This window comes from Zootoca vivipara, chromosome Z1 (assembly GCF_965207765.1).
Source record: "Zootoca vivipara chromosome Z1, rZooViv2.hap1.1, whole genome shotgun sequence".
Lineage (NCBI taxonomy): Eukaryota > Metazoa > Chordata > Lepidosauria > Squamata > Lacertidae > Zootoca > Zootoca vivipara.
Window position 1 is genome coordinate 45,846,268 of NC_142583.1, and position 22,734 is coordinate 45,869,001.

A 22,734-nucleotide genomic window follows, 5' to 3' on the forward strand; every position below is an offset into this window, starting at 1 on the left:
GCACACGGAAACGCAGTTTACCTTCCCGCCGGAGCAGTACATATTTATCTACTTGCACTTTGACGTGCTTTCGAACTGCTAGGTTGGCAGGAGCTGGGACCGAGCAACGGGAGCTCACCCCGTTGCGGAGATTCGAACCGCCGACCTTCTGATTGGCAAGCCCTAGACTCTGTGGTTTAACCTACAGCGCCACCCACGTCCCTATTTCCTATTCCTATTTCGCCTCAAAACAGGGCATGCTGCTCCAGCTCACATTGTGCCAGCCCTGTGAAACTCCATACCCACTTTCCTGGGAGTCAAGGGCCATGGATAACATGATGCAAAACATGAGGAAACGTGCAAAAAGCCTTGCCCTTATTCATGCTAACAATCAGACCTCTATTCTCAGTGGAAGAAAAGCTCCGCCTTGAGGATGCTGTTGTAGGGAGGGAGCAGAGCCATTACCATTAGGCAGCATACTGAGGTGACTGCCTCAAGTGGTGGGTTCCTGCAAGGATAGGATCCTGCAGGGATCCAGAGACAACAGATCCCATTGCTGTGCCTGAATACCGTAGAACCCACCCACTGCTGCCACTGCCATGGAAGAAACGAGGAGAGGCGGTGGCAGCAGTTTCTGGTTTTGGTTGATGAGGAGCATAGAAGCCAACTCATTGGGAATGGGAATAAAGGCTCTTCCCCCCCCAAAAAAAAATATTTGAGAGGACCGCCCGCCCCCCCAGTTGATGGGCATTGCCATTCACATAGTTTATGTGCCGTGTCTTGTGACCGATTATGCCGGGTGGGTCTTACTCCCCCTCCCTATTTTATTCAAGTTGGCCCCATTGGCCTCAGGAGGTGAAACTGGATGGGCTTCCCCCTGGGAAGAAGTGGTAGTATTTTGTTAGGGATGTGTGTGTTTCTTTTAAAGCGTCTGGGTTGAGCTTGAGGTTCTAAATCGCTGTTGGTAGGTCATGGGTTGTGGATTCAAGTCCTATGTTGGGCAAAAGATTCCTACACCTCAGCGGGTTGGACCCTCGTGATCCCTTCCAACCTTACAATTCAATTAAATATAGCAAGTGACCAGGGCTGCGATCCTATATCCTGCTTTATCCCAGGTGCCAATTTGAATAAAATATTGGGGAGTTGGGGGTTAAGCTACTGTATTTGAATGACAATGCCCATTAGCTTTGGGAGGGAGGCAGACCCCCTCAAATATTTTATGAAGGGACCACGGCAACAAGGAGTTGGCTCTCCTATGAGCCTCATAGAAACCAGCACAGTAAACCTACTCAAGAGCCAGGTGTAGGGCAAAGCCTGTTGTTCCTGAAAACAAAGGAGCGACTCAAGAGTCATCGGCCAGCTGTGAGGATCGAGCGCAACGCACCGAGGATTCCCTCCGCTTCGGGCGATGCTGAGCGGCGTCTGGCCACGCCCCTTCCACGCCCACGGTCGAAACACCAAACCAGCAGGCGGCGGCGGGCGGGGCCTAAGGAGGCAAGCGCCGAGGAGGAGCCTGAGCGAGACCGACCAATCAGATCGGGGAGAGGGGGAAAGGGGCGGGGGCAACTCTGGTGGTGGCGGCGGCCGCGCTTCGGCTGCGCCGCACAGGGAGAGCGAGGCCGGAAGGCCGGCCCTGCGGGGAGAGAAGAGGGACGAGGCGAAGAGAAGCTCCGCGGACACGCCTGTCTGGGCTTTCGCCCGCCTTGGGGAAAGCAGCGGCGGCGGCGGCGGCAGCGGCGGGAGGGGAACGAGCCAACCAGCAGCAGCAGCTGCCGCCTCCTTGTCCACAGGAGAGGAAGCAGGGGAGGTAACTGAGCAGCAGCAGCAGCCGGGGAAGGGAGGTTTTCTCGCCGAGTGAGAGGGTGGGTGGAGGGCTGGGGAAGGAGCTGCAGCCACGCACCCGTCCACCTCCCTCCCTTGGGGTGGTGTCAACCCCGGCTAAGAAGACCGCTGCCTGCACCCTCTTTTCTGCAAGGGGCTAGGCAGTCTCCGCGGCGGGGCAGCTGTCTCAGCTTTGCTGGGGCTGCGCCCGGGTATACGCGGCTCTTCCTTTTCTTGCCCGGCGAATCGCCGCCTCGTCCCGTGTGGATGAGCGCCTGCCTTGTGCAAAAAGCTCCGTGTGCAGCGGGTGGGCTCGCGCGCGGGTCTGCTCTGCACGCTTGCCGCGCCCCGTGCAAAGGTCTTTGTTTTGTGTGTGTGTGTGTGAGTGTGTGAATGGGAGGGGGGTGTCCCTGTCTCAAACCGCCACAAATCGTTGCCTGCCTCCGCTGCCTGCCTTCTTGCGATCGCGATCGCCAAGAGCCCCGGCCCGCCGGACTTGTGCGAGGCGCTGGTGCGGCTTTTGGGAACGTGGGAGCGCTCTCTCTCGGGGTTTCTGTTTGTTTTGGTCGGGGCGCGCGCGCGCGCGCGTTTGCCTGCCTGCCTGCCCGCCCGCCCGCCCCCTCCCCAACTTTCCCCTCCCGATTCATGGAAGGCTGCATGAGTGGCAAAGGTGAAGAAGGGGCCAGCGCGCAACGTCGTCGGAAACCCGGGCGGGGATTGCCCGAACTCTCCTCTCTTTGGGTCTGCGAGTGTTTGAAATCTGAACCCCGCGAACGTGGGAGTGGGGGTGGGGAGAGGGAAGCGTGTGATCCGAGTTGGGAGCCTGACCGGCAGGCAGAGAAGAACGAGGCCGCGGCGGGACGCCCTCTTCCCGGAGCATGCAACTCCCGTGCAGAGATGGAGGGTGGGGGCTGAAGCGATCGGTGTGGCGGGCGGATATCTTTGTGCCGTGGGGCGCTGCTGCGTGCGTGTCCCCTCCGTTGCGCTGGCTCAGGCGGTGGGGTGGGCAGGGGAGGGAGGAAGGGAGGGCGTGTGTCTCTCCGGAGCGGAGGATCTGGGAAGCAAGCAAGCGGGCCAAGCGCTCGCTGGCTCGAGTGAGTCCGCTTTTCCTGGTTTCCCATTCTTTCCTCCTAAGCTTAAAGACTTCAAGGCTCTGCAACCAGGGAAGCTTCCCTAGGAAAGGGATCGTTGCATCCTGCTGAATCTCCTCTCTCTCTCTTTTGGCTATCGGCTGAAACGGGAAGACCAGCCGTGCGGGACGGCCGGGGGGGGGGGGTCGGGGGAGAGACAAAGCCGAGGACAAATGCAACGAGCGCGTCGCTGGCTGCTGGATCCAACCGCGGGGAGCCGAGCCGATGACAGCGACAGCACGCTGCCCAGCAACAATGCCGGGGGACTTTTGGGGTGGAGGGGGGCGGAGGGAGAGAGACAGTAAGTGGAAACGTGGCTCCTGTCTTGTTCCTGATGCTCCAGAGCCCTGAACAAAGAAGGCTGTGAAAAAGCTGGAGGGCGCAGGACCAGTAGGCATAATAGGAAGCAGGTACAAGGGAGGTTCAGATGACCAAGTTTTTTTTTGGAGGGGGGGAGGAAGAAGGAGATAGGAGGGTCCTTGGATGAATATCAGTTTTCAGAATGGGATAGGAGGCTCTTTTGTGGCTTCAAGGTCACATATCTTGCATGAAAAGGGCACAAATGTGAATCTAGGCAGTGCTAGTAGGGCTTTGTTGGGGTTTTTGTGCTTTTTTTCCTCCTCCGATATTAACAAAAGCAGGACGTAGTGTGCATGAAGTGAGTGAATTCTTAGGTTCTTTCTTATTTTTGTGCCCTAATAAACAACTGGCTTCAGTTGATTTACTTAAGAGTGGAATATCCTTGTGCATGTCAGCTAACAAGTGTTTCTGGTGCTTAATTTCAGGTCTGGGGCAGAAATGGCAGTGTTTTGACACCTGCAGTTGAGACACCTGGAGTGTGAGAGTAAACCATGAGACTGCAAAGAAAGCACTTGCTGAATGTCTCCTGCGCAAGAAGTTTGAGTGTTTCCATCTCATTGGAGACACGGTGCGTCATAATTTGAAGGGCTTCCTTGGACCACAGAAGCTTGCACAGACTCCAGTGAACCACTTCTTGATAAACAAGGCAGATCCATACGTTTTCAGCATACATTCACGGAACAGAAAAGCCTTTTATTTTTATTTTTTACAAGGGTTGCATCTTGATGTGGGCGGCATTTTGAAGGGAGTTATAAAAGCCACATATTTTGGAATGACTGGAAACCTAGAGAAGCACAAAGAACATGCAGGAACCGTGCATGTTAGCAACTCAGCTTTTTTAGATGTATCATCTGTAATAGAGGCAAATGCAGCACTATTAAGCTGCAGCTGTAGCCATGGCATTGCATGACCTTTTAAGCCATATGAGAAGTATTTCTGAGCCTTGGTATCAAACGTAGCTTTATTTCTAAATCGGATGATCGGCAATACACCATGTGCTAATCAGGAGAGCATTTGGATGGAAAGATGCCTCTCGGCTTTGCAAAGATGCTACTGACCATTATATGAGGGGATGAAAGGTTCACAGATTGCATTGCCCAGTGACCAAGCTCCATGCTGCGCATGTGTCGACTTGGATTTAAGGACCTGCCTTGAATGCAACTTTTAAAGATGTGCTGTCGTTTCTGACCTGTCCCAGAGAAGAAAGTCTGTAAAATGGCTCAGACCAGCTTGCTGCAGGGGAAACAGTTTTATTGTAGAGAGTGGGTTTTTCACAAGCTTCAGCACTGCCTGCAGGAAAAGTCGAGCTGCAGCAACAGCACTGCCAACAAACCATCCGTTGTGCTGAACTCTGGGACTAATACTTGCGTCGTCCCTGGCAAGGGAGCTGCCTGGGGTGTGCTGCTGGTAGGAGGGCCGGGTAGTGGCAAGACGGCCCTCTGTACTGAATTACTGTGGCCGAGCTCACCTGCCAGTCTGCAAAGGGGTTTACATCACCAAGCCCTGGCTTTCCACTTCTGCAGGGCTCAGGACTCGGACACTCTCTGTGTGGGAGGCTTTATCAGAGGGTTAGTGGCCCAAATCTGTCGCAGTGGACTGATTCAGGGATTCGAGGACAAACTGAGAGATCCTGCTGTTCAAAGTCTCTTGCAGCCTGGGGAGTGCGAGAGAAACCCAGCTGAAGCATTTAAAAGGTAAAACAAAAAACAAAAAACCCTCCCACCCTGTATCTGCCTGCTTCATATCTCCTGATCAGATAAAATTACAGCCCGCCATAAAAACAGGTAAAACCTATCTCGCACATGGTATTGTGTCTCTGCATGAATTGTTCCAATGGCCCGTATGGAAAATACCCATTTGTAGCAGATGCTTCCAGACAAGATATACTTTGAAACACATTCCAGGTTGGCATCTTCCAAAGATTTCATAGTAATTGGAAACAGAGGCTTTAGAAGGGGCAGGAGGAAGGAATAAAGTGGAAGAGGTTTTTTCTTTTTTTTCTTTTTAATATACCAAAAAGGAAACTGATTCCATGGTTGTATTGACAAGAGGCCCTGATTTTAAACACAAAAGTTTTTTTGCTAGTGTTGTAAACTACTTCTGACTGAACTTTTGGGGAAGTCTAGAAACGAGTATCAAAAACAAAACAAAATGTGTGAGGCTGTGGTTATGGAGGGATTTAATCCATTTAGTTTCATCTTGGTGATGCCATGAATTACTTCCATGCCTCTAAAGAGATTAGGCTTTATGCAACATGGGAAATCCCATATTGGCCAGCATAAAAAAAGATTGAGCTCACTTTTTTTTTGTCCTTTACTACAATACCTTCCAGGTCTTGTACCTGGGAAACAATAATTGAACTAGGATTTTGAAGGAGGCTGAAGAGCTGACATGAGGATTCAACAAGGGTTTCATTTTCCCATGTGTGAAGCCTTTCCTTGTGTCTAAAACAGGCTTCCTCAACCTCGGCCCTCCAGATGCTTTTGGCCTACAACTCCCATGATCTCTAGCTTGCAGGACCAGTGGTCAGGGATGATGGGAATTGTAGTCTCAAAACATCTGGAGGGCCGAGGTTGAGGAAGCCTGGTCTAAAACCTGAAATTATTCCTTTGGGAATATAGAAACAGAGTAACCTGCAGGGGGAGAGAAGAGACGAGAAGCAATGCCTTGGGAATGTGTGAAAAGAATAAATGTTGCTCATGAACTTGCCAAGCTCATCTAATTAGAGTTAATTTAGTATAAAAGGTAAAGGGACCCCTTACCATTAGGTCCAGTCGTGACCGACTCTGGGGTTGCGCGCTCATCTCGCATTATTGGCCAAGGGAGTCGGCTTACAGCTTCCAGGTCATGTGGCCAGCATGACAAAGCCGCTTCTGGTGAACCAGAGCAGCACACGGAAACACCGTTTACCTTCCCGCTGTACTTTGACATGCTTTTGAACTGCTAGGTTGGCAGGAGCAGGGACTGAACAACGGGAGCTCACCCAGTCGTGGGGATTTGAACCGCCGACCTTCTGATCGGCAAGCCCTAGGCTCTGTGGTTTAACCCACAGCGCCACCCGTGTCTAATTTAGTATGATGTCTGTTAAATAAGCAAGACTTACATAAGAGGTTTTTTTTAGGGGTTAGTTTCTCAAGAGTATTTTATGAAAGCTGAAAGTTTCAATGTTTTGTTTTTTAAAGTTCCAGCGGTTGTCCAGTTACACTTATTTAGTTAAACTGTTTCTGTGAAATAGGTGGCTGTGTAAATAACCACACAAAGAAATGCATTCTTGATTTGAGGCCCAGCACTCATAATTTCATAAAAGCCGTTTTAATAGTGGGTGATGAATGCAAGTTATTATTCACCAAGTGGCACCTTAGCATGGTATGTATTGAATGTCTAAGATGTCACTCTGATGGAAGAGAACTTTACTTTGCATCTACACCTGATCAGAAATACAGGAAAGGTAGTATCCTCCTTACTGCAGGGAGTGTTACTGATGGCTGGTTTACAAAGGTGGTATAGGCCAATGGTCACGAACATGGTACTCCAGATGTTTTCTATTATAGCTCCAGCCAGCATGGCCAGTGTTGAGAGATGATGGGAGATGTGTACCAGCAGCATTGGAGAGCACCATGTTGGCTGGTATTGCTGTCACTGAGTTATTGTAGTAAGAGGTTCCCTTGTGTGGCTTGTGGGTAATCATCTAACTCAGGTCGGTCCAACTTTTCATACCAACTGAGTCATTTTCGACTACAATTCCCACCACTCCTGACTATTGGTCATGCTACCTGGAGTTGATGGGAGTTGCCATCCAAAACATCTGTTTGGCAAAGGCTGGTATAAACTTACTGCTGGGTTGTAATTTTTCAGTGTTCATATGCTGCATTGGAAGTTACTAATGGTGTTTAAAGCCTGTTACCTTTGTCTTCATTTTCAGGCTTCTTGAGGGATCCTAATTTAGTGCTATAAAAAGAACACTTTAATTGGATAGGAAGGGCTGAGGGGGGGTACTAGCATCCACTGTTAAAATGGAGGCAAAATTGTATATTACCATAGTTCATATTTTAAGAAACTGATAAGAGGTAATTCAGTAGACTGTGGGGTGGAATATAAAGGTAAAGCAAACTCCCCCCCCCCATCTCTCCCTTTTTATACTATTCTCAGTAATTGTTTATATTGGTTCTATGTCATCTTCTGCCTCAGCCTTACACTTAGAAATCTCTTATGTGGTTGATTCCAGTGGGTTTATGTGAGTTGCTCAGATTGGGCTATTAATGGTTTTCCACCTGTAATTATCCACCTGTAGTATCCAGAAAACTGATTCAGTTTTGGATGGGGTGAGGGGCAGTATCACTTTTGGGTGGAAACATCTGCCAAGTTGTTGGGAGCTGTACCACAGAAATAGAGAGAACCACTGTGCAGATCTGTGCAGAGTCACCAGGGAGCAGCTGGCTTCAACTCTCCCGTTTACCTTCTTAGACCTCCTCCTAGTTCCTCCTTTTCAAGTGCCTGCTATCTCACATTCCTATGTCTAGAAGTATCTTCCACTCCTCATTTGCTAGGCATTTTCCGTCTGTAACCCTTTTCTGAACCATTGTAGAATCACATTACTGTTCTTCAACCGTTCTCTTGGAAAGTGACTTGCTGCTTATGTTTATGCAGCACCTAGCACGCTGGTGCTAAATGAATGTCAAACAACAGCAGTACATTTTTCTGTTCTGTTGCTTTGGTTAAAATGAATGGGAAGTGGAACCTTGTCCATTCTGCAAAGAAGTTATGCAAGTTTTCAGCTCTGCTTTTTAATATTTGGATAAAACAGCTGCAAGCCACAGTGGGATGAAAGTAGCAGTCATTGCATCAGCTTAATAGCATTGGTAAGTAATGATGAGGAAGCTAATTTGAGAGCATCTATGCCTAATAAAACACGAGATGGAGGTTATCATTGTTTGAAACCCTGGTATTTCAAGGGCTACAGTCTCTCTAAAAGCTAAGAGAAGTATCTGTTGGCTGCAACTATTGCTCAAGTATAAGTGCTATAACTGCATTTTTAAATACCTGTAAACAAAGCTGCAGCTTGAAGCTCTGTTGTTGGAATGCCTGTAAAAGTTCTTTCGGGGGGGAGCACATACTAAAAAAAGATTTGAATCTGGTTACATTGAAAACAAGAATTAGTATGTGTTCTGCACAGACTTGTTAGAAACCTGAAACTCATGTGCTTTAAAGTCTAAATGTGAATAATGTCACAAGCAGCATTTGTGAGGAGATCTCACAAAGTATGGAACTATATGAAGGAGGCAATGGATGTTTGCACCATAATGGGGACTGACTGTCAAATGTTTTACAGTAGTTGACTTTGATAGCCCAACTCTACAGGCTGGTTTTCAGCCATGTGGAAATACAGGATTTACTGCACCTTTCTTGATAAGAGACATAACTTTGGACTCGGCCCTTCTGAGAGAAAGTTCTAGGGATTTTGTTCTAGCCCTTAAGTGTACTTGTGCATGACAGTGTAATGTTTGTAAGCATCTCTACTTGATCATATGGAGAGACTTCATGCCTGAATGTTTGGAGATCCTGTTTGATAGGTCTAATTCACCTAGTGTAAGACTTCCAGCTGTTTTGTGGGTGGAGGGATCCCCACATGGTGTTCATGTTTCAAAAGCAGGCCTTGTACTGTGGAGAATAAACTGTGTTTACACGAGTGTCTTTTCTCAATTATTATTATTTAAATAGTGGAAGTCATTGAAAGCCATTCTGCCTTTTGAGAAAATACTGTTGCCTCAACTCTTAACTTGTAGCTCTATTTTTTTAATAAAAAACTGCTATTAAACTAGGATGTAAAGAGGTTTCCTTTGAAATGGACACCAGTGTTAGGCCCACAGGCAGAATTACAGTAATAAGGCTACATGGAGATGCAGGATTGAGCCTGTGCATTGCTAATTGAAGTTATTTGACTCTGAAAGGATACACACTACTTGAAATACTGTATGTGCTTAGGACATTTGGAGAGACCGTATGCATAATAATACTGTAACAGCTTAGATTCTGAACCTGTTTAGGGCCAGCCGGAAAAGGTGGGTAGTTAAGTATCATGACTACTGTGGAACAACTGAGGTGCAATTTGGCTGAAAAAAACCAAGCACTCTTGGAAGGAATCCGAAAGACTTGTGCTGTCCTCAAGAGATGCATGTGCATTATAAATGAATCTACCCACAGCTGTGAAAAGATGCTTCAATTGCACACCTAATACCTCCATAAATATACTTCTGAAATGTGTTTTGTTTTCTCAGTGGCCTTTAACATATAGACAGCATATGCCAGATACATGATATGGGTCTTAAGGTGAGCAAATAGTCTAGGCTTTGCTTTTCTGGTCCTCAGCTGCAGAGGTGCACTCGAGCCTGAAAAGCAATGAACCTGGGGACAAGCAGAGCATCTTTTGCCTCGACACTGCACACAAACTGCATCTTCTATCTCCTGTGCACATAAAGAAAGCAAAGTATTTTTATTTTGTTTTTCATTTTACCTGCAATATTTGCCTCAAGCTGCTGCTGCTGGTGGTTGTGGGATTGGAAAATGAGTGTCCAACTCCTGTTATGGTACAATAGTTTTCAGCAATTCACCTTTCCTGCAGATCTACTTCTGCAGTCCAGATTGCATTATATATCCTGAGGATGGGAGTGTGTATATTTTATGTATATCACATAGGCATTACTATTACTATTACTATTATTAGGTTTATAGATTTTTCTAAATAATGTTGAAGAAACATGCTGATAGGGTAGATCTCCAGATTTATACAGGTGAACTAATCCACCTGCTGCATGCGAAGGAGGAAACACAAGCTCCCTAGTACAAACTTGACTCAAGAAAAACATTTTTGTGTGCCTTAAAACATTTAAGGACTGTACTCCTAAAGGTTGAGTAAAAGCTGTCCCTGGAATCATGTCAAAGAAAAATGTGGCTTGATGCATCTCTGTGCTCTGAAATACATCAAGCTTGGTGGCACAAGCCATGGAATGCTATAGCTCAAAGGTAGCAAACGTGGCACTCTGCACATGTTTTGAACTACAATTCCCATAACTGATGTTCACAGGGGCCGAGGAGTTGGGAGCCTATAAACATGTGGAGGGCGAATCGCAGAATTCTGCCACATGTATACAAGTTAGGCATCTGGCTGTAATTGGGCCTAGGCGTTATTACTCTACAAATGTTATCATATCAAAAGCCTGATACGGATTCACCTTTGCTGTAAAGCAGGCAAATCCTTTAGTAATCATACTGCCTTTGTTCATGCTACAAAAGAGAAATGTCTGTTACATTCTGCCTGAGGTATATGCAAGGGGAGAGGTAACAGAAACGGGAGGAAGTGCTGTCTAGAACTTGCTGCTTGTCTATTATCTGCTTCCTCTCCATCTGTAGCAGAGAAGGGAGCTACCGGTACTTGTCTAGCAAAGGTATCTGATGAAAGTCCAGGCAAATAATTGCCTGTTTGCGGTGCACAGAGGTTTTATTTGCATGAAACATCTCATGTTGTCCTTTCCCAGTCTTTGTTTTGCATGTTTCCCTTTGACTCCCTTTCAAGCCTCCTAAGCTTCAAAGGCCATGAAAATTAAATTTTAATAGACTTGAATACAGCTGCAAAAGTGCATCAGATTGTACCATCCCTAACAGCTGTTCATTTGAGTTTCCAGAAAATGCAAGCCTCTTCAAGCAGGTACACATCAGAGAAAATTAGGCATGCCATGCACCCTACTCCTATGCATGTTTCCTTGGGACCATTTTAGTGGCGGTTGCTCTCAAGATTGTAATTAAAGATGGTTGGGGCATGAGTTTATAACCAGCAGTTTAGCCATACGGTGAATCCTATTGATTGAGTGGAACTTGCAAGTAAATGTTTTTTTAGGATTGCAAACATAAATTCTTACGGGCAATAAGACTCCGCTGGTTCATATCAAAGGTCCATCTAGTGCAGCATCATGTTCTCACAGTGGCCAGCTAGATGCACATAGGAAACCTGAAACTGGACCTGAGCAAAAGAACACTCTCCTCCACCCCTACCCTCCCATGTAGTTTCCAGCAACCAGTATTCAGCAGCATTACTGCCTCTGACTGTGGAGGCAAATCATAGGTGCCATGGCTAGTATGTTGTTGCAACCGAGTCCATGAGCTGGACCTTGCACAGAATATTAATGAATAAGCTCTCCACCACAATAATGAATTTCAGCGCTTTACTGGAAACATTCCTAAAATAGTTACAAACAACTGTTACAAGGTACAAAATAACACACTTCTCTGAAACAATCAAGGTATGTTGTCCCCTTTTCTTTTTAGTCCTTAATTTAGTCCAAGAACTTTCCTTTCTGCTCCCTACGCAACTTGCTTTATTGCCCTTAGGGGTGCAGTACATACCTTCCATTTCTGTACTGGTGTCTTCCTGTCTCTCACACCTTCCACCTTCTGTCCTTATCATTTGTTGGTACTTAAGTCCTGCAATCCCCCTTTCTTTTCGAGAGCAGCTTGATGTGGAGTACAATGGGCTACTCTTGGACTAAGCCTTGAGATAAAAGACAGCCTTGAAGCCAGCACAATATCTGTTGAAAACAAGTGGTTAAATAGTTGGAATATATGTCTTATAGCATGGATTTAAATATATATGGTAGAGAATTTGTGTGGCCATTGGTCTCTTTGGGCTTTATACAATTTGTGCATCATCAATTTGTGTGTAGGTTTGTAAATATCAGACCAGCATTTGCTTCGTAGGAATAGAGTTTAATAGGAAACTTTTGATATGAACAAATTGATTGAAATACATCCACACATTGTGGTCCAGATTAAAACATAAAAGTTGATCTGCCATAGCAGCAGGTGCTGTTAATGTCTTTACAGTCCTCTATGTATTATTATCCCTTGACCTGGTGATCCCAATATATATGTTGCTGACAGTTTTTGATTGTCTTGTGATTTAAGCATTGTGGCCAAAGTTTTAGCTAAATGATTATTGCAAAGGTTTTGCCTTGTGTTGGTGATGGAAGGGACTGAGTGTTACTTTGTTATAACTCTTAGTTCTAAGCTGCTTTAAAAAAGGTAAAGGACCCCTGACAGTTAAGTCCAGTCGCAGGCGACTCTGGGGTTGCGGCGCTCATCTCGCTTTATTGGCCGAGGGAGCCGGCGTTTGTCCGCAGACAGTTTTTCTGTGTCATGTGGCCAGCATGACTAAGCCGCTTCTGGAGAACCAGAGCAGCGCACGAAAACGCTGTTTACCTTTCTACCGGAGCGGTACCTATTTATCTACTTGCACTTTGAGGTGCTTTCGAACTGCTATGTTGGCAGGAGCTGGGACTGAGCAACGGGAGCTCACCCTGTCGCAGGGATTTGAACCGCTGACCTTCCAATAGGCAAGCCCAAGAGGCTCAGTGGTTTAGACCACAGCGCCACCTGCGTCTCTCTTCTAAGCTGCTTAGAAGCGGTTAATTTCATGACTTACTTTACCAATTCTTACATGACTCGTATCATTATGCTACCTGGTTGAGGGTGGGGCTGCAGATAAATCCCCTATGGCAGTGCTAATGTATTCCTAACTTCTAGGAAGAAGAATGATGATGATGATGATGATACACTGGAGCAAGTTTAAATTCGCATAGTGGCAGTAGCTAAGATGATGGGGAAAGAAGAGAGAAACAATGGAGTTGTGGCGCAGTGAGGAAGAATCAGAAGGGGCCAGCTCAGTCCAGATCCCCTTCTTCTTTGGCATAGTTGCATCTCTCCTCTCCATCATAACAGTGCTAAAGAATTTAGCTGCAGTGGTAACTAGGGATTTCTGTTCCAACCCATCTCTGTCACAATCAGTGCCGTTTCCGTTCTCCTGCAATTTGATTTCTGACAAATACAAAGTTCTTCATTTCATTGTCTGCTATTTTATGTAATTTTCAAAATTAAGACAATTCAAAAATAAGACAGTGGATTATTTCCACACCGCTCATTTCATTGCAACCTGCCACACAATGGCTGTCATAGATGACATCAAGTGTTGGGTGATTGGGTTTGGCGTGTGAGGATTTGCTTCGTGGGCCAAATTAGGATTCCTGTTGGGTCTAGTTTGGGCTGGAGGTTCTCCAGTCTTGATAAAACGAGCTTGTAAGGCTTTTGTAAGAATAACTGAGAAAATGTATGTGAGCACTGAACACCTGAGGTGCTAAATATTAATGCGCTCTGTATATATCTAGTTAGAGCTGGTTAGAGAGACCAATATGACAGAAAGCAATATAACCTTGGAGAGAGGTTTACTGTCTTAATTGGAAATGGCTTGCAAATATATTGGCTTCGGAAAACACAAGTACTGCCATCCTGGTATATACCTAGACCATATAGAAAATCAGTGATGTGGGAAGCAAAAGGAAGCTTGTACTGACAAAGCAGGCCTTGTCTGTCGCAAAGCAGTTACTTGGCTTTCACAAAGAATTCCCAAAGTGTTCTTTTTTAAGAGATCAAGCATTGCAATGCTAATCTTGTAGTTGCTTGACATTCCATCAGTGAATGACTTTGTGCTTTCAGGTATGGGCAGTTTATGGCATGGACAGTTTATGGCAGTAACAGCCACTTAAGCTTCCATCCTGGTGTGTGTTTGTGTGTGTGTGCGTGAGAGAGAGAGAGAGAGAGAGAGAGAGAGAGATAATTATTATAAGTGGGTGCACGCACAAGTAGGGACGCGGGTGGCGCTGTGGGTTAAACCACAGAGCCTAGGGCTTGCTGATCAGAAGGTCGGCGGTTCGAATCCCTGCGATGGGCTGAGCTCCCGTTGCTCAGTCCCAGCTCCTGCCAATCTAGCAGTTCGAAAGCATGTCAAAGAGCAAGTAGATACTGTAAATAGGTACAGCGGGAAGGAAACAAAAACGGTGTTTCTGTGTGCTGCTGTGGTTCGCCAGAAGTGGCTTAGTCATGCTGGCCACATGACCTGGAAGCTGTACGTCAGCTCCCTCGGCCAATAACGCAAGATGAGCGCCGCAACCCCAGTTGGTCACGACTGGACCTAATGGTCAGGGGTCCCTTTACCTTTACCTTTACACGCACAAGTATTTTGCCATAGTCCATCCCAGAGCTAGGTGTGGTATGACAGGATTGGAGGTAGGAGATTTTGGGAAAATGAGATAGAAGAAAACGTTGTCCTTGCCTGCTGGCTCAATCATGTGGTAATAGAGTTAGTACTGGGGTTCCCCATGCAACATTCCTGAGTGATACAGTGTTGGGCAGAGTAGTTTTATGTCTCTCTGCTAGTGCTATATGGGAGAGCGCTGGGAAAGCCATGATGGCCTGAATTCCCAATTTTTCTTCTGCTCCCCATTTGAGAATCTTTACCCTAGAGGTTAAATCAGCCCTCCAGATGTTTTGGACTAAAATTCCCATCTTCCTCGACCACTGGTCCTGTTAGCTAGGGATCATGGGAGTTGTAGGCCAAAACATCTGGAGGGCCGCAGTTTGGGGGTGCCTGGGTTAAATTGTTGTATTGAACCAGTGCATTTGGATTGGAGAAAGTGCTTTCTCCTCTATCCTCCCCTTCTTATTAATTGCTCCCAAAGGACAATTTATGTTGCAAAGAGGGCACATCCGTATTGGGATTGAACTTGAAGGACAGAGAAGAGTGGGTCAGCAAATCAGCCGGTGTGCAGGCCTCAACCCTAATTCTCTCCCCTCCCATCAGCCCTCAGGTTGAAGGGAAGTGAGTGTCATCCCTTGGAACTAATGGTCATTTAACCCACCGAGTTTTGTATTTTCTATTTCATCTTATGTCTACCCACCCGCCTCCTGTCTTTGTTGATGGAGGTGACTGTTTTCAGACTTCTTAACTGTTCCTTACGTCAAATTCTTTTCCTGTAGAAGGACTTGGTTGTTGTTTTTGCTTTTCTAAGAAAAACAAAAAACAAAACACCCAGAACCAGAAAGGAAATGCATACCTGGCAAAGGTCCAATGTATACAGAGCCCTCTCTGCCTTGTCTCTGTCCCAGTTTGACTTTGGCTCCCCTTCTGATCAACACAAAGTTTACTATTAGAGGGAATGAATATGATTAAAATAAAGTTTGGAAATTATTTGTCAAGAATGTATCAAAGATGTCGACCAGTTGCTTGCTTTGATGGTTGGGGCACATGTGATTTGTTTTTGTTTCTGTTTTAAATTTATAGTATCTCCTTTGAGCGATAGCATTCTTAGTCATGGCTCAATTTCCCTCCTTTAAATATGCTGCACTAGATCTGAGGCAATAGCCCCTAATTCCTTTAGGATGACTTTTGCTATTTCAAAATAATTGAAAGCTGTTTGTGTGTGGGGGGGGGGGGGAGAGGATAACTCACTGGAAGAAATCCCAGTAGAGAAGCCTGAGGCGTTAGAGAAGGGGAAGGATGTTGGCTTTCCTACCAGGATACACTTTCTGTCTTGTTGAACAATCGTTCTAGATGTTTTAGAGAAATGAGATGCTATTACTCTGTCACTGGGTTTCTGAATCATTACCAGCATGCTCAAACAAAAAGGCTGTTTTTAAGCAAATGTTTCCCTTGTTTCAACTCTTTGTGCTTCATATTTGCTGGCTATTCGTGGGAATAAGCAGAGAATAGTCCACTCCGTTTGATTGGGTGAGCAGTTCAGGAGATGAGTGAGACTAATGCAAAATCTACGTAGTTTACCACAGAAATGTGCTGCACAGTCTCCCTCTTGGCCCACAGAAGCTGCTATTTCAGAGAATACACCCCCAACCAATGCAGGGAGAATATAGCCATTGTGGCCAGTAGCCCTTGAGAGTCTTATCCTCCGCAGATTTTCCTAACTCTTTTAAAGCCATCCATGTTAGTGACTATTACTACATCTTGTGGAAACAAATTCCATAATTTAACTATGCACAGTTCAGAACCAGCTTTGGTTCTGATAAACTTACACGAGCCACCCAGGATTGAGTGACAGTTTTCTGAGTGCTGGGAATTGGGCTTACTATATTTTCCCTGGCTGAGAAAAGCCATCTTTCTTAATGGATGTAGACTGTAGACAGATGAACATGAAGCAACACAATCTCTGCAGTTTGGCTAGGCGATTTGTATCCAGCTTAAAGTTAATCCCAACCTTGCCTGACTAGACATGTCCCTTTCTCAGGGATCTCCTTTATAGGTGCCCATTAGAGACCAAAATTAAGCAGATGGTAGCCTTGGGGATGCGGGTGGCGCTGTGGGTTAAACCACTGAGCCTAGGGCTTGCTGATCAGGTCAGCGGTTCGAATCCCCGCGATGGGGTGAGCTCCCGTTGCTCGGTCCCAGCTCCTGCCAACCTAGCAGTTCGAAAGCACGTCAAAGTGCAAGTAGATAAATAGGTACCGCTACAGCAGGAAGGTAAACGGCGTTTCCCTGTGATGCTCTGGTTCGCCAGAAGCGGCTTTGTCATGCTAGCCACATGACCCGGAAGCTGTACACCGGCTCCCTCGGCCAATAACGCGAGATGAGCGCCACAACCCCAGAGTCTGTCACGACTGGACCTAATGGTCAGGGGTCCCTTTACCTTTACCTTTAGCCTTGGAGTATTGTTACCTAACATCACCAGGAAATATATCGCTGCACCAAACGAGGTATGCAAACTGTACCGAGTCCATACCTAATGCTTTTTCCCTTTGTTCATGTCAATGCAGATGTGAACACAGAATAGGATGAGTATGTAATCAAACTGTGCACCAGCTGTTCTAAATCCTGGAAGAACTAACCTTTCACCAGCCATTGAACAGTGAATGAAGAGCTGCAGACTCCATGCCAGCCCCCCCAAAACCTGTGCCCCAGTTGCCCTGGGATTGCAGAAGCAAGGGGTTGGGGATCTTTCATCCTCTGCCACCAGCCAGACAAATCAGATCTCCTATGGACAGCTGAAAATAATGTCAATATATTTCATGTCTGGCAAATTAATGTATTCTGACCAAACTAAGCCTCCTGGTGTATATTGTGCTCTAGGAGTCTGCTCGGAATCTAGTACACACTTCCATAATTAACACTAAACACATAACTTATTGTAAATGAGCCACCATAGCTGCTAGAGGGGCATGAAACTTTGTGCCCCGGGCTTTGTAGACTCTGCTACCCATGTGCTGTCTGAAACCAAGAGGGCACATTGGTTGCCAGATGTGATCCCCCCCCCCAGCTTTCCTACCCACCTTGAAGATCATTTGATCAAAATGCATGGGTGTATAAATAAAATCATGATTATCAACCTTGTTCTGACCTGTTTGCCATTCCTGCTACTGTGCTTTTCATCCTTGCCTTTTAATTCAGCTACACGTTTCTGTTCTTAATTCATCAGTGCATTAATTGGCTTTTAAAAATGAGCTGGCCTCTCACCCTTTGGAGATTCTAGTAGTTGCACCAAGTGACAGTTTTCTTTCATTTTTCTAGGTTTCAGCATTTCCCCACTATCTACATGGTCTGTACATTTGGCACAAGGAAGAACTTGAACAAATAGGAGTGAACTAGATTACTTCACAATCCACCCTTTAACAAGAATTCTGTTGTTTTGAAGCAACAAAGTAAATAACTAAGTCATAAGCATTCAGAATTTACATATGTTTTAGATTGCAGGGTTTTTTTGTTGACTCTTTATGACTCCTATGTCAGTAATGGGCTTTTTTGTCCCTATTGTGTTTATTCATGAGCAACTCCGTGTTGCTTGCCAGTTACCCCAGACCTCAAGTGACCCATTGCTGAGTTGGTATTTGAGCCCTTGCCATACAGGGCCAGCACTGTATCCAGCTGGACATACTGCTTTCAGTATGACTTAATGTCATGAGAATTCGCCCCTCCCCAACATCCATTGCTGTGGACAGATATAAACAGCTTAAAACGCAGTGCAGAGAAAATTGAACAATCTTTCTTTCAATTCATTTTGGTGTTCTTAACCTGCTTTGTCTGTCATTTTTACTAAATCTCCAAACCCAGACTTCTGGGACTTCCGAGAACTTTTTGCATTAAATCACTAGTAGGACTTTTGGGGGAAATTGCCAGATAAAATATGCGGTGGTGGTAGCACAGGTGGAACAGTGCTATTTAAAAGTCTTCCTTTTCCTCTTGCAATCATGGTATATCTAAGAGGCTGAAGACATAAATTGTGGAATAGATTTTGTTAACAGCGTTAGTGTGATTTATGCCTCTTTTGGTGCTGAGGTGAGTCACTTTGTGACAACCCAACTACTTCAAAGGAGATGAGAAAAGAATCAGAGGAGAAAGGATGAATGGCATAAAGAAGCAACTTGTCCAGGGGCAAAGTTGGAAGGCTGAATGGTCCTTGCACATAATTTTTGAAACCTGCAGAAGGTTAAGAAATTAACGTTAGAAAAGCAAAAATGACTACAGCAAGATACAGTCATGACAAACATACAGTGAACGTAGGTTAATTTTGCTGTGTTCCAGTTGTTGTTGACAAATAGGCAATGCATAATACCAGAAGTTAAGGGAAAGAGGTAGAAAATTCATTTTCAGGGTATAGAAGGGACTGAGGGAATATAGTTGTTTTCTTTGAAATAACTGAGTGTCCTTAAAAATTGACACCAAGGGTGGGGAACCTGTGTTTCTTCAGATGTTGTTGGACTCTTAATTCCCCTCAGCTCTGTTGGTGCAGAATTTCACTCTTAAAGTTTTTGTTACTGGTTCTATTATGTATGAGTCAGTTCAAAAATTGAATCTTTTTTACATAGTGCACTCTCTCTCTCTCTCTCTCTCTTCTTTCTAACGGACTCTTTAGGAGAGATGGAACAAACCACCATACATGGTCGTGCTACAAACTGCTTTAGTTATAAATCAAGATGGTGTAGAGAAGGAATCCTGCTTGATTTAGCATATGTTATGACCTAGAGAACTAGCTTGTGAGTAGAAGAGAACAAATAAGGGGGGAAAGCTTGATTTTACAGAGCATGTTACCAAAAATAGAGAGGCATTACCTTTGCTATAATTTTACAATTTTAAGCTCATGTCAAAATAGTCTGTTTCTGTATTAGTCCTGGACTGTTACAGTATAGATTTCGGGCATTTAATAAACCTGGAGGACATGAGCTTAACATATTAATGATCTGTAAAATGATGAAACAAAGATAGCTATGTCTAAAGCAGACTGGCTAAAACAGATTTATATAAGGATTCGGTAACGGTGAAAGAGGAGACACTGAAATTTCATAATTATGGTTGCTGTGCTGGTGTCCAAGTGTAAGCTACAAGATGATACAGTGATCCATTTGAACTCATTGCTTGGCTGGATTAACTAAGGGAATTGAAAAGGGAAGATGAAAGTCAGTACAGATAAATGTGGGGTGTGACATGGTGGTATGTGTGAGACTTTCCCTTTGCAACCTTTAAAGTGCTGGATTTGTTGTTACCATTCAGAGCACTGCTGCTGTCAAAAAGGCTATGAAGAAGGAGGTCAGTGGTTATGGAAAGATGAACTACAGTCCCTTCTGCTTGCCTGCTCATAAATTATAATAATGCAGCTAGAAAAGGCAGGCTAACAGTGTAATCCTGTGCACATCTACCTCAGTAGTAAGTCCTACTTAATTCATTGGGACTTGCTCCCAGGTAAGAATGTTTTCAATTTCACCCCCAAAAGGCCGAGCACACGTGACCATAGGATAGCAGACCCTGATCTTATTTGAGTCACCTGGGAAACCCAGCCAGATGGGCAGGGTATATTTATTTATTTAAGTGAAGGTGGGGAAATATTACATGGCAAAATCTCTTTGTAAACCACTTTGAGGTTTGTCGGTTTGTTTGTTGCAATCAAGCAGTGTATGAAATAGATAAGTAGATAAATAAACGATCAAGTAGGAATTAGTGTCCTTCCTTCGAGTATTAGAGAATAAGTCCCACTGGATTCAACAGAACTTCAGCAGACAAAGTTAGGGTTGCAGCCATAGTCCTGAAACCTGTTTTATTCATTCTTTTTGCTAGCAACTTTAGGAAGGAAAGTGGGGGGGGGGGTTGCCAATGAAGTAGTTAACTTAAATGGACATTGAGGAATTGTGCAGGATGCCTGGAATGATGTCATGAGGATGAATAAAAGAAATGGAATGCAATCTAGTGTTTGTGTCATATGTGTTGGGGGCTAAAGCATATTTTGTATCAGTGGAAAAATGAGAGAGGATCTAGGGATTCCAGCAGTTTTGTGTGGCTGTAAAGGAGATGAGGGAAATTCTTGAATGTTAGGTAGGGGTGGTTTTTTTTTTTTTTGCAGGGATAAGGAAGTTCTGATAGCATCGTAGATGGCACTGGTTCCTTTTGAAAGCTACAACCAGTTCTTGTCATCTGTGTTAAAAAGGATGCATTCACAGTCTGCTAATTCCGAAGAATGACTACAAAGTCTTGCACTGAACTATCCAGACATAGTGCAGTTCCTCTGTGGTTTTACACTTCCCCTCAAGTACTTAGATCAATGAAAGTTATGTTAAATTTATTAAGGTGAAAGTTGAAATATATGGAGGAAGTGGGGAGAGCTACCAGTGGCTTTACTGGAGCAAAAATAAAATAAAATGCAGTATTGTTACTTTAAACTTCTTATAAAGAATTATTGCGTCCTTTGAGGAAGCCTTTGCGAGTAGAAGTCTCTACTCCTCCATTGTCTGTAGCTTCCTTTTCATATCTATCCAGGGAAATCCTTGGATTGCTGCAGAAGTGCATCCTCTTTTTATCACATGAAATTCTTTTCAGATTTGTCAGGCTTCTTCCTTGTTTGTATGATATAGATTCAGGAAAGGAAAGGAGGGATCCAGAGGCAACTGTAAATCTTGTAAGTCCGAACACTCAGCGGATATCTCTGGCAAGAGACTTCTCTTAGCGCTGAAATGAATTGTCAACTCAGGTGAATTCAGAAGCTGTATAGCATTGGTGCAGTTGAGCAGTTTGAAAATGGCACCAAATCACAAATGGAGAAGTGCTGCTGGAAAAAGTATATTGAGGTTTCCTGTGGGTGATCTTCATTTATTTCTTAATTTATATCATTATTAATATCCTGCCTTTTCCCCTGAAAGGAACCCAAAGCAACTTACAGCTAAAATAGAAACAGGTAAGACAAAGCGGGGAAAGCTTTCATCTAAAAACACATTTAAACATACACATGCAAACATATAGATCATTGCAATAAAACCAAGACAGCACTAGCCCCTTCAAGTCAACAAGGAGGGAGCCAGTCTAATTCTCTAGGAAGGGAGCAGCCAAAGTCTGGGAGCAGCCACTGAGAAGGTCCTGACCTGCGTCCCTACCAAACATGCCTGTGAGGGTGGTGGGACCAAGATAAAAAGGCTCCCCTGAATATCTCAGAGCTCAGGCAGGTACGTATGCGGGAATATGGTCTTTCAGATTTATAGACCTCTTCTGGTGAGATAAGGCTGAAATTACATCTAAATGATCAATGAACACACAAACCAATTTGTACTGTTTCTTAGGTCCAATTTTGATGCCTGCATGGCTAGCACAGTTTACATAGGATAAAGAAAACCATGTGTAAAAAATGTAGTACAGTACTTCTGGTTAAGAACTTAATTCGTTCCGGAGGTCCGTTCTTAACCTGAAACTGTTCTTAACCTGAGGTACCACTTTCGCTAATGGGGCCTCCTGCTGCCACCGCGCCGCTGGAGCGCGATTTCTGTTCTCATCCTGAAGCATAGTTCTTACCCCGAGGTACTATTTCTAGGTTAGCGGAGTCTGTAACCTGAAGCGTTTGTAACCCGAGGTACCACTGTACAGAGACCTTCAGGTGTTGCTGGACCCCACTGCCATCACCTCTCACTGTTTGCCATACCGACTGGGTCAATCAAAATCCAGAAGGCCACAGATTCCCATTTCCTGGTGTAGCAGTGCAGGTTTTTAGCACTTTCAGGAGTATTGGCAAAGGTTGCAGGAAGAGTTGGCGCTGATCGTCCCAAAACGAGCCATTCTAGGGAAACGTGTTTAGTGTGAGCTTCCAAGATGAAAGGCATTTCCTGTCGCTGCTGCTGCTGCCATGAACATTTTATCACAAATTACTACACAAGCGTGAATGTAGTGGGAGGGAGGGGAGAATAAAATAAAAGGTGTGGCTTGGTTGCATCTCCCAACCAAGGCCACATGACTGGCTGGTGTTTCATGGTGTTCTGTGGAGACCTTTTTCCTACATGGTGTGGATGGCAAATTCGCAAAGATGCAAAAGTTGGGAAAGTTTAGTGCTGTGGATTTGAAAGGAAGGCTCTTTGTGACATATTTTTAAAGAGCGTCTGATTAACATGAAGAGTCTTTCTCATAAAGGTGTTTTTGCTATTGAAGGGAGGAGTGAAGGGTAGGCGTGATTACCTAAGGTAAATATCTAGGGAAAGAGTAGAAACAAGTGAATAAAGAGGGGCTAACTACAGGTCGGCTACACATCTGAATTTGGAAGTAAAGCCAGTGTTATGTGAAGATGCAGAAGTTTCAGATGCTCCCAGCCCT

At 44.9% G+C, this 22,734-nt stretch overlaps 1 protein-coding gene across 2 annotated transcripts in view; it reads left to right on the forward strand.

Moving 5' to 3' along the window:
- The first annotated feature begins 1,560 nt into the window (after nucleotides 1-1,560).
- ANKRD50 (ankyrin repeat domain 50) overlaps nucleotides 1,561-22,734 on the forward strand; it is a 45,055-nt gene continuing 23,881 nt past the window's right edge. Inside the window, exons 1-2 of one of the 2 annotated variants that reach the window (XM_035112182.3) lie at nucleotides 1,561-1,786; nucleotides 3,716-4,984. In XM_035112182.3, the coding sequence (XP_034968073.3) occupies nucleotides 4,506-4,984 (479 nt within the window). In that variant the 5' untranslated portion in view covers nucleotides 1,561-1,786; nucleotides 3,716-4,505. Of the gene's footprint in view, nucleotides 1,787-2,924; nucleotides 3,341-3,715; nucleotides 4,985-22,734 lie in introns of those variants that run through there. The other variant, XM_035112183.3, reaches the window with a different exon arrangement.